This window comes from Synchiropus splendidus, chromosome 2 (assembly GCF_027744825.2).
Source record: "Synchiropus splendidus isolate RoL2022-P1 chromosome 2, RoL_Sspl_1.0, whole genome shotgun sequence".
NCBI classification, from domain to species: Eukaryota; Metazoa; Chordata; class Actinopteri; order Syngnathiformes; family Callionymidae; genus Synchiropus; species Synchiropus splendidus.
In genome coordinates this window covers 33,046,642-33,058,405 of record NC_071335.1, presented here as the reverse complement: position 1 = coordinate 33,058,405, position 11,764 = coordinate 33,046,642, and the positions used below count along the sequence as shown (strand labels likewise).

Below are 11,764 nucleotides of genomic sequence, written 5' to 3'. Positions count from 1 at the left end.
CCCTGGAGGGATCACCATCGCCACAGTGCTGCACACGTGTGGAGAAAGCTTTACCACACAACAAGCAGCTACTGATGAGGATCTTTACTTTCATTCACTTTCTGTTATATATCCAATTTCTTCCCAAAATAGCTTTACAGGTCAGATTTAAATGTGCTAGTAACGTTTTAGTGATGGTCATATTTCACCTGACCAGCAAAAAGTTTATGACTAAAACCAAGGCAGGTTTCAAATGGGACTCATTTCAAAATGAGGTGAATGGAAAACATAGTGCTTACATGATGAGGTTTCGTGAAACAGAGGCTTCATTTTCATAGCCCAGCCGGTGTCACTCTTGGTTTTAAAACAATGTAAGCCTTTATCTTATTGCTTGGCTACAGTCAAAGTCATTCGTGTCCAGAGAGCGCCATCCAATGAACTCCAAAAGTGGAATACAAAAATACCTGACAATGAGGCTTCATGAAACAGTGTCCTGGTTTTCAGAGGCCACCAGATGTAATGTTTGGATTTTATTGCCTCCACATTTCACAAACAGTATTGCACCCACTTGTAGCACAAGTTATCAATTCCAATTGACCATGAGCTAAAAACAACACGGAAGTGAGGGCAGATGATGGATATTAGACAATAGTGTTGTCATGAGCCCTTGCTTCCACTCAATTTGACATGTAGCATGTACGCCATGACTTAGTTATATAGAGTAATCACTTGTACTTGAACGGTACTGTTGACTTGGTGAGCACTGGGTTCCTGTTTGCGATGGGTAGATGAGGCGTCATGAAACAGTGTCCTGATTTTTGGAGGCCACCAGATGTTCGCACTTGAACTAATTCACATCATTTCTAAACTAAAAGCGCCATCTAGTGTCCTCTGAAAATAAGAACGCTGTTTCATCAACCCTGCAATACTGTTTCATGACACCTCATCCACTCATCACTGGTCACCACGACTGCAGGTCCAAGTAAAGTCGAGTGTCAATTAATTTTACAGTTTTTTAGTTTTAAAACCTGAGCTTGGTTCTGATGGAATGCAGCCTCCTGCCACAAGGGGGCAGTAGACTGTAAAAACACATGAGTCCCTTCGTGCCGTAGATGATTTAAGAGATGACAGATGGCAGCCACAGGCCACAGAACATGAAGGATCAGATTAATAAAGCAGATGCCAGTTCAGATCCTTCAGACTTGTGGTGTTGCTCACAGCTGATTCATGGACTGATTCATGGACTTTCATCATCAGAGTAAACACCAGAAGCTGCGCTGTTCGGAAGAGCAGGGCGGTGAAAAGATGAATCGCTCATTAGTAGAGGATCACCTGGGTTATTTTAAACAGCAAAAGTGATTCTGGTGTTGGTGACAGGAGTTTGGACAACTCCTCTGCCCCGGTGAAACACTGTTGAGAGGTAAATCCAACCCCAAGAAGCAGCTAGGAACAGGTCACATGTCAAATGCCAGGCCACAGTCTCGCATTTCAGACATCAATTCTCCACACTAACACCACTTCAATAAAGGTCCTCCAGTAAGTGTTCACAATTCGTGTCACTGATTCCCAATAGGGGTCAACTATAGAGACATAATCCAGACAGGTAAGCTCTCCAAGCTCCCCCATCTTATCGGTAAATCTGACACCCCTCACCTATTTACCTCTGTATAGGTGTCTCCTCGGCACCATACACAGGGGCTGAACTCTGAAGTCACTAGGGATTTTACTGCATCCCTGCTGGAGCGGTCCTTTACTGGCAACGCCTCCTAGGACTGGCGGGTTTCGGGAAAGGGTTGGAGACATGAGCACAGAGGCAAGTGAGACATGTCAGTACATCCTTTTCTGGTTTTAGCTTCCACACTATACACATCCCATCTGTGATCCAAAGACTGAGGAGGCTCTGTCTGATCAGGTGAGTGCTGTTCATCTTATTCACTTATTCAACCATATTATTATATTCCTTGCTTTGTTCACAGATATTTTTCACATGAGAGCTTATGAGCGTACACATTATAATGATGATTATAGAAACATAATAATAAAACGGATGATCCAAAAATAGTAAATAAATAATACATTCATATTTTATTGCATTTTATTTTATTTTATTCCGAAACACTTTCCTACTCCCCACTGACCATGGCAATAAATTTGATTCTGACTCTGAAATCCAACAAAAAGGCATTTTAAAGATGTCATTGCTGTTTTATTACACCAGGACTTAAACATCCTTTGATAGCAACACACTCTCACCCACGGGTGGCTCCTTCAGCAACCACATGGTGCTCTTTGGCCACAGCTTGTGGCTGATTCTGACTTCAGTGTCTGATAAAATAAGTCATATTAACAGGATATGGCACCAAGTATTTACTTTAAATGATTTTAATATCCAGAGTTTTGTTCTTTTGGAGGTTTGAGATGCGCTCTGTATTATGCACGCTGTTTGTCTGGACACTGCTGGAGAACCAGACGAGAGCTGACACGCACCTCAGCAGCCTGCGAGCTGCGGCGGGTAAACAAACTCCGTCTTCATCATCATCATCATCAGACATCACACTCCAAACCAAGAACAATGTCTTTGCAGCATTGTGGCGCGGGGAGTTTCCTTGTGCAAACTGGGACTGCAAATGTGCGTTCAGTCGAGCACGAGGCTGCTGTTGTGGCATCCAGGAGCTCCGAGAGCTGGAGGATGAAACCCTCCTGAGAGTCGTGGAGTTGTCCCGCAGCTTGTCCCAGCTTGGAGACAGCATGCTCAAGCTCATGGGTAAAAGCTCCGGCTGAAATCCAAGCACGGCTACGTCGCAAACATTCACCGGACATTCTTGTTCTCTCCACCAGGAAAGAGCAGAGTTGTTTTCAGCGCTCATTTGAGGCCAGCGAGCACGTGCCTGGGACCGTTCACCAGAAGCACGGCTATTTCCTATGACGTCATCACCCTGAACCACGGAAGCGGATACAACCCTGCTCTGGGTAGGAGATGGAGTGAAAGACCAACTAGTAGAACACATGTCTTGAGTCAACATCCAGACAGGAAATGCAATGTCTAACTGTGGGGGGAAAAAGATGAGTGAGTTTGTTCCAGTTGTTGACAATAAATAATCTCAAATGAAATAAAACCAACAACATACAGGAATTCAAAGATGTGCAGAAGAAAGACTGTTAATAAATAGAAACACTAGCTCATACAATAATTCATATCTAATTTGAAATGCACTTGGAGTCAGTCTGAGATTTTTATTTTATGTATTTATTTTCTTTTAAGAATCAACACTATCTAGCTATTTTTACAGTGTCCTCATTCCTCCAGCAGATGGCACTCTCTGCTCTGTAGACCCGGTCAGAGTTTGTAAACAGTCATGACATCTGCAGAACCCTTTGTTTCATGTGGTTTGCTGTGTAAAAAAGGGCAGTAAAGTTAGTCCTCTCACTGAGAAATGAAAAAAAGGATCCCAGCAACAACTTCTCTGAATGTTCCAGGGACTTAAATCCAAAGTTTGGCTTGTTCTGACCATTAAGATTTGAAAACCTGTTTTTCGAATGAACATTCATTTTATTTTTTTGATGGCGTTTGACTGTCCGTTGCTATAATCTTTGGCTTTGAGCAGTTCTTTTCAATGAAACCTGTAGTTATTTTAAACCTACAGTGCCACCTACTGAGCTCTGAAGCCATTAAAATGGCAGAGCTGCATCACAAAGAAAGATTTGTGTATTCAGGTGGTATTACATTTTCCTGTCAGTTTCATTGATATTCCTGCATCAGTTTGACGGCTAAATAAAATCACACCTCCTAGTGAATGAATATGAATATACATACAAACTTAAGAATATAAAACACATTTAAACACATAACATAACTGACTCTTCAAGCTATAATAGTTAAACATGACTTTCTCATTGAATTGAAAACTGTGATATAAATTCTAATGGCAGCGTGCATTTCATTAATAGAATAATTCTATTATAAATATGAGAGAAATGATGATAAACATACAATATGTTCCATATATATATCGTATGCATGATCATACTTCATTCATACAGTCGCTGTGAATGTAACTGAGACGTGCTGATTCAGCAACAGATACTTTCCCCAGGGGTTTTCACGGCTCCCTGCTCCGGACTGTACTCCATCTCCTACTCGGTCTACTCAAAGCTGGCCCTGCCGGGGGGCCGGATGTTTTACAAAGTGCGGCTCATGAAAAACGGGGTCACGGCAGCATCGATGTGGGAGCAGAACAGGGAGGACTCGGAGGACAGCGGCTCTCAGACAGTTCTGCTCCCGCTCCAGCTGGGGGACCAAGTCTACGTGGAGCTTCTCGGGGGCCGGCAGCTGTGCGGGAATGTGGAGGGATCAAACACCTTCACTGGCTTTCTACTGTACCCTGAGCAGTGACCTCAAAGGAGGAAGAGAAAGAGGGGTGAATAAATGAATCTTGATGTTCAAACTTTTCCGCCCTTGCTTTTTTGTTTATGAAATATATGCATCCACTTGGGCAGACACATAATTCAGTTCCACATTTATATGCAGACAGCAGTGAGAAGTTGCATAAATAATTCCGTTCCCTGTTAATGGAGATGAGCTTTTCTCACTCTGAAATGAGCCGTTTACAGCTCCAACACCTATAAGCGCTCTGCTATTGTTGCCCGGGGTGTGAGTTCAGATTTGACAGGAGCCACTGTCCTGAATCAGTCAAACCTGAATTGACTTTTTAGGTTCACAATTCTCTGTGGCATCATTAACAGCTAAGTGAGGCTTCATCAGAATCATTTCACTGATCCCGTCAGACCTCATCATCACTCACACACACGGAATTTCAATGGCATTTTACCCCCCCTCCCTCCTGAATAATTCCTTATTATGCATCCCGAGAGGCTGGACCATAAAATATTGCATTACTGAAAATTGATTTTAAAAGCTCTTTAGTCAAAAAAGGCCTAACGTGTCTTTAAATGTAACTGAATTTATGGTTAATGGTTTTAAAGGTTCCACGTCAAGGAAATTAGATGGCTTTTATACTTCCAGGCATCGGAGACTTTGATGTGTTCTGGGAAAACAAGCACTCAGGAAGAGGAGCTGAGAACCTGAACACTAGCCAGATTTACTATTGTTTTTCATCCATGCAAAATAATCCATTGGAATTGTTCACTGAGGAAACAATCTTTTATTCATCTGGTGTGATCGACCGTATGGACGGGAGCGTGGGCGTCCCTGTGGGGCCTCGGTTCTGATGGTCCGAGCGCTGGATGGGATTTTCCCGCTGGCTGCTGTCTGTCAGGAAGCTGGTGATCCACTGACAGGAGTGAGGCCGGGACGCTGAGCTGTGTCAGCTTGGGCTGCAGGATCTCTGGGACAATGGTGCTGAATACAGAGCCTGAATCCACAGATGGAGCGCTCACACAGGTCCCAGAGCTGGCGAGCTGTTGCAGGATCTGACTGTTCTGTCGACTGATCTTTTAGCCCTGTAGGCAAACTAAAATGGATTTGGAAGTGATGTCCTTCAAGAGTGTCAACAGCAGCCTTTGAAGTGATTTCATGACCTCGTTTCGCAGGTGAGCTCCTGGGTTTGTACGCAAAAGCAAGTGATAAAAATAAAGTCATATAAAGAGGAAAAGCACAGAATGTGTGGAACTGAATGACCTTTATAACCCACTGAATTACAGATGAGGTTTCGTGAAACAGTGTCCTCATTTTCAGAGCTCAAACAGGTGATGCAGTTAAGACAGCAGCAAATAAAAACTTTAAAAATTAAACCTATTTTTTTGGTCATTTCAGAGCAGCTTTGTGCATCAAACCTCACACTATTTTCAGCCAAGGGCACCACCACCTTCTGAGCTCAGAAAAAATGATTCGCTCAGATGTACTTTATTTGTCCAGATGTCCTTTATTTGTCCCACAGTGAGGAAATGCCATGCGTCACAGCAGCAAAAGCTCAGACACCACAGACATACACAGACAACAATGATGTACACAAAGCAATAACATACACAAATATAGAAAGCTATACCACATTGTAGTCAAAATAAATAAATAAAGAACCTTAGATTTTGATACTTACATTTTACAAAGTGTAATTACGCCATGACATATGCTTAACCTGTCCTGTTTGACTTTGCAATATATTTTCTATTAACATTCTTTAAATAAAATCATAAATAACACAAGACCTTTTTTAAGTGGTGAATATCTTAGTAATGGGATTTCGGGAAAAATATGTAAAGATGATTTTAAAAAGGTGCTTTATTAGAATGTATTTCCCTCAATATATTCAATTCCAATTTTAAGCAATTTATTTTGCTTTTTACCACCATACGGTTCGAATTTGACCTATTTTTAAGATGATATTATCAGCTCCAAACCTAGAGCTAAAAGTATAAAAACATGGGTCACAAAAATTGAGAACACTTGTAGCACAACTCCTGCAGCAGATGGCAGCATTGCTCAGCTTCTTCAGCTCGCGTGTGAACGTCTGGAAACATTTGGATTGCTTTATCATGTGGTCCTGAACAGCAAGGGACACTGAAGAGACAAAAATAGGAATCAAAAGAATACAAAAATAAATACAGAAAATAAACAGGCGCATCTTGGTGTTAACCGCAAAGGACGCGATATACATCCGAGGGAAGTGAAGTAAATAGAAATGGAGGTGGAAGGGATTGTGTTTGGGTCGGTGAAAAGAAGAGAGAAGGCATCAGAGCCACGGCGATGAAAGAAAAGTAAGCGGGGTTTTGTGCCAGAGAAATTGGAAAATTGGCTGAGATTTGCGTCACAGGACAAACAAACAAAACTGGGAGATGGGAAATGAAAGCGCAACCGGAGGAGGATGAGCAGAAGATTTTCCTCCGCTTTATTGGTGTGGGAGAGCGTTGTTGTGTGTGGAAGCTTGTAAATAATTTCATTTTTTTGTATATTCTTGCCATCTCTTTTATCACCAGATATCTAACCTTTTTTTCTGCTCCTTTTCCGCAGCCTTCAATGCAGGACTGAGGAAGAAATAGTTCAAAACAACAATGTAAAAACAGCAAAGCAAGTGCAGCAAGAAAGTCACAAAAGAAAACCACTCACATTTTGTTAAAGGAAGGGTCTTGTCGGGTGCATTGTGGAATAATTCAATGTCCCACCGACTCATATAAATGTGTGCGCTCGTGTGCGCTGGCATGCATATTGTACTTAGTCAAGCGTCTTTGACAGGGCACAGATGCTGAACCTGCAGGAGGTGAGTGACGACCGCCAGCTTCCTGCTTCTGTTTTTTTCTCTCACTGAGCTTCATCATTTAAACAGGTTCTTCCACGCCTCTATAGTATAGTGAGTTCCATCTTTGTCCCTGCCCCTTCTTTGCCTCCTCACCAGTGAGCTTTTGAGCTGTTTGAATCTCAGTCAACCTAGTCGAATCAATGAATTAACTCGGGTCAGAAAAGCTTCCACAAAGTCACGAGCAGAAAACAGATTCAATTTTTAGTTTTAAATGAATATGATGAATCAATATTCTTCAAGAACACAACAAGCGAGACTATTCCTTCTTGCCGCACACACATGACCAGACCAAGCTTTGTGACGCGCCTCTTGATAACAGGAAAGCAGTCCTCTTTACGACTCCCGATGATTCTTACCTGGAGAGGTTTATGGTTCAACTATGGCATGCAAATAACCCCCCGCTGTGCTCTGTGTATAACAAATGACACCTAGTCATAATCACATTTTAACAGTCCAAGATGGACCGCGGTGCCTCCAAACAATTATTCTGTGGAAAGAAGCGAGAGATTCATTTTACTTGCGGCAGCTACAAAAGTTTTTTGTAGCTGCCGCAGGAAGAACATTGGTACATGCAGAGCCCCCTAACAGACTTTGCTATTGGTTTATCTCATATAAGGCCTTTGTCCTGGATGATCTTTTATGTAACTCTCCACCCAACTAGGGGAAAGACTAAGCCCTCCACTACTGTGAACCATTTTTCACTCAGGTACCTTAAATTGAGGTGCGTTCCAATTCCTTTCTTAACCCCTCAGCCTCAACCCGCGAAAATGCGAGGAACAAGGACTGTCCCAATTCTTAGGAAATTAAACTGAGGAGCGTAGCTTCCTCAACCTTGAGGAACTCCGCAACCTCCCTCTGTATTGAGGAATGCTCAGAATCCTTTGCATAGTATCAAGGATGCCGTCAAAAACAAAGAGACCGTAAAGTATTTTCCTTGTAAATAAAGATATAAAAGACAAGAGACACAAACACAGCTGCAGACAGCATTGTTGCTGAGCCTGTAAATGCCTCTCGCGCCTACACCCCCTTATTCTTCTTCTGAATTGACAGACGGAATTTGGCTTTGGCTGCCTCCAGCAGGCTCAGGACAAGCCTGCATTAGAGAGTGTCGCATTTCAAAGGAACAAAATCTTCCTTCACCTTTGCTTTTGAGGAATGAAATTGAGGGTTAAAGATTGAGGACAGAGGTTGAGGATTAAGGAAGGAATTGAAATTCCCCTTTGATCTCTGTGTGATTATTCTCTTACCATTGGGCGTCACTATGGAGTTTGAAGAAGTGAGGTCCTGCATCTTGTGTGCAGCCTACCCTGGCCCACGACCATCTCCATGCTTACTGCTTCTTCTGTCTGGTTCCTTTGAAGGAAGCAAGCATCTGTCTGTCTGCCTTTCTATTCCACGACAAGAGCGTCTGTGGCGCAACAGATTCATACCACTGGGAGCCGTATCTGCTCACTGGCATCCAGACCTTCCCTCGTGCCTCTTGGATCTCTGGAGCCCATCCTGGTAGTCTCGCTGTAGCCCTGAAGGAGAGACCACGGTCACCCAGTCTGATCTGAATGAGCTGGACTAAGGGCTATTCAGGCATTCTACAAGTCCAATTTACTGTAAGTCAGATTGAGGTACCAGTTCAGTTTTCTCAGCTCTCGCTGATGCATTGTCAGCAAGTCGTGCCTGAAAGTGTCCAAGCACATGAAACCATCTGTGCACTGAAAATTCAAATTGGTTAATGAAAGGAAAGCATTTGCATGTAGCATGATAACAATGCTGACATCAGTGTCTTCCGCTTCTTCTTCTAACATTTCTCTTCAGAGTTTGTCACAGCAAGTCACTTTGATCATCCTCGCTGGTCACACCTGTCTCCTTCATCTTCATGTTGAGCCACACTCGCACAGTAGCTCCGACTCTGACATTCTTCGTCCACAGCCTTGCTCTGTCATTTCTCCCTCTGCCTTCTAATTCGTCATCCTCAGGCATGTGCACATTTTGGGCAGGTCCTCTAGCCAGACAAAAAGGGCACCTGTCATGAAAATGATTCATATAGTCCTTCCTACATCAATCATTATTTCTATCTTAGTGTTGTTATTGGATCAGTTGGTTAGGATTTTAAAGACTGACCCATTCTTTCCCCATTCATCTGCATCTATCTGGGCATCTATCCTGGGCAAATTCAGAAGCATTTCCGCTGGTGCCCTGTGGGCTAGCAACACCTAAGGCAGTTGCTCACCCCGGTGATGCCTCAGCGGCATCTGCGGCACAAAATCATGGCTCCATTGTTTCACTTCTAGTCAATGAAAGTGTTTCCAAATACTTCAACTTTTGCTGCTGAACACTTGGAACCCACGTCAATCTGGAGTGGAGCGGATCATTCTGGCAGGAATTCAAACTAAACCATACATTGTCCAAGCGACACACCCGATGCAAACTTTGAGCAACATGGTGGCTGACCTGGTGATACCGGCACCGAGCTGACAGATGATCTTACTTCAGTGAGATCGTAAACAACCTGGGAATCGATCCGATATTGAGGATATGTGCAGGTGCAACAGCCGCCTAAAGTGGCAGGGTGCCAGGTCCAAGCCCCTGGACATCATGGTGCTTCAGTTCCGGTCAGTCTTTGTCCTTCTGCTGAGGCAGAAGCTGATGCTGTTTCAGGCAAGAGGTTAGTGAAGCAAGCCTAGTTAGCAGTTTAATTCCATCCATTTAAGATTTGCAAATGTTCTCCACTTTTCTTCAAGTGGATTTGACCTATTTACCCAAGTTTAATTCCTCTGATGGCTATGGAATTGGTGTTGCAATATTTTCTGAGCCGGCAGGGCGTGTCATTTTGAAGCATAGCACCATATTTCTCAACGATGGCAGGGCCTTCTGTCATGCAAAGATACATTCTGTCATTGCGTCTCGAGAAGTGAGGAGTCGTCAACCCATAATTCAGATGTTGCGGTAAAAATGATGTTGAATCATGTGTATTTATGTTCAGCTTTACATCACGGGTCTTCAGGGTTTCAGAGGCACCGTGAGTTTTCTACTATTCACGTTCATGCATATCCTTTTTTTTTGCGTGTTGTCTTGTTTTTGCTGTGCTACATTGTGCTTTGTGAGGACATTTTGGCCCGTCCTCACAGGGTTTAGTGGGTTGAATGGTCAGGTTCATGGTGAGAGGCTGGGGAAAGGGTTATGGCAATGAGAGGTTCCTCAGACTTCACTAAGCTTTCCCGAATGATGAAGAAGTAGTATGTAGTTGCCAAGAGAGGCAATGGTTTTTAACAATGGAACAATGTTAAATGCTTTCTTCTCTGGTTCCAACGGACTTAATATTCAGTTTAGCACAAACTTGAGTCGAACCATGAGGTGCTGTATGCTGAATTTATAGCATCCGAAACCAAACTGACTCATTTGAGAAGTTATTTGAGGAGGAATCAAAGACTCAGGAGGTTGCTGCTCTGGACTTCGGATTCTGAAGAGATGCCACTTGGAAACCATTTTTTATATAAGAAAGAGCAGCTCTTTGACACATACAAGGTTTACTTCCTGTTGCGAGGACCAGGGGTGAGGCCACTGATGTGTGCATCATGTTTTATAGAAAATCCCTGCACAGCTGGCGCTGCTGCAGCATGAGCATGTGTCCTGTAGGGAAACAGGTGCTGCAGTGCGTGGCATCGATTCAGAACCTTTCACCAAGCCCAGTCGAGCCTCCCTCTGAAACCGCCCTACAACAAGTCTGAGTAACATTTAAAATGAGCGAGCCAAAAAGTTCATGTGTAATGAGGGTGATCCAAAGGTCATCCCCCATGGTTCTGATACGCTAGTCTCAACTTATCCCTCCTCTCAAACCTCCCCGCTCCTTTGCTTCCAGTCTGCAATACAATGGAGGAGTCAAGATCCCTGCTTGAGATTCCTTTCAGCTCGACCATCCTCACATGCCACCAGAGCACGGTGACCTTCACGCTATCACAGCCCTCACACCTGTGAGTCCCTTCTGTGCGGTTAAACATTTGTTGCATCTCATATGTTCCCTAACATGGGACGAATGTTGGATGCAATGAAATTCTACTGCATTAAATGAAACACAGGATTTTCTTTTTTTTTAACACATGCAGGCCAAAGCACAGTCAGTTCTTCCTGCTGGGTAAGTGACCCAGGAGGATAAAGTAAAACTCTGCTAATGTATTTTAGGCTCAACCTTCGATAAAATCTGCGGTACATCCTGCTTGTTTAGGCGCATTTATGGTCTCTTTACGTATAAAAATTGTACCTATCTGTCTCAAACGTTCAGTCACTGATCGCATACTTCCATGCGTTCTTTACATTGCTATTGCTTTCACCAATATATCCACCAGGGGGAGCAGCCCACAGTCAAAACAAACATGGCAACTGTGGTAATGATACCTCTAGATGGCTGTTAAACATATCACGACTGGAGGACAGAGAATTTCCGCCACTGTTATATCTTCTTTGTGTCTCTTTAGAGCTATGTTTCTGTAGTAAGAGCAACACTGCCCCCACGGTTTCCTGTGGTACTGCCCCGTATACTG

General features: G+C 43.4%; 1 protein-coding gene across 1 annotated transcript; it reads left to right on the top strand.

The window, feature by feature from the left end:
- The first annotated feature begins 2,397 nt into the window (after window positions 1-2,397).
- On the top strand, window positions 2,398-4,372 carry LOC128753554 (complement C1q-like protein 4). The gene is made up of 3 exons (XM_053855336.1): window positions 2,398-2,743; window positions 2,818-2,949; window positions 4,074-4,372. The coding sequence occupies exons 1-3, from the start codon at window positions 2,398-2,400 to the stop codon at window positions 4,370-4,372; spliced, it is 777 nt and encodes a 258-aa protein (XP_053711311.1).
- The last annotated feature ends 7,392 nt before the right edge of the window (window positions 4,373-11,764 follow it).

Bases quoted from the DNA above. Each gene is read 5' to 3' on its own strand.
- LOC128753554 (XM_053855336.1), top strand. From the start codon at position 2,398: ATGCGCTCTGTATTATGCACGCTGTTTGTCTGGACACTGCTGGAGAAC. The intron at 2,744-2,817 runs GTAAAAGCTCCG...TCTCTCCACCAG, and splicing joins CAGCATGCTCAAGCTCATGG to GAAAGAGCAGAGTTGTTTTC. The intron at 2,950-4,073 runs GTAGGAGATGGA...TACTTTCCCCAG, and splicing joins CGGATACAACCCTGCTCTGG to GGGTTTTCACGGCTCCCTGC.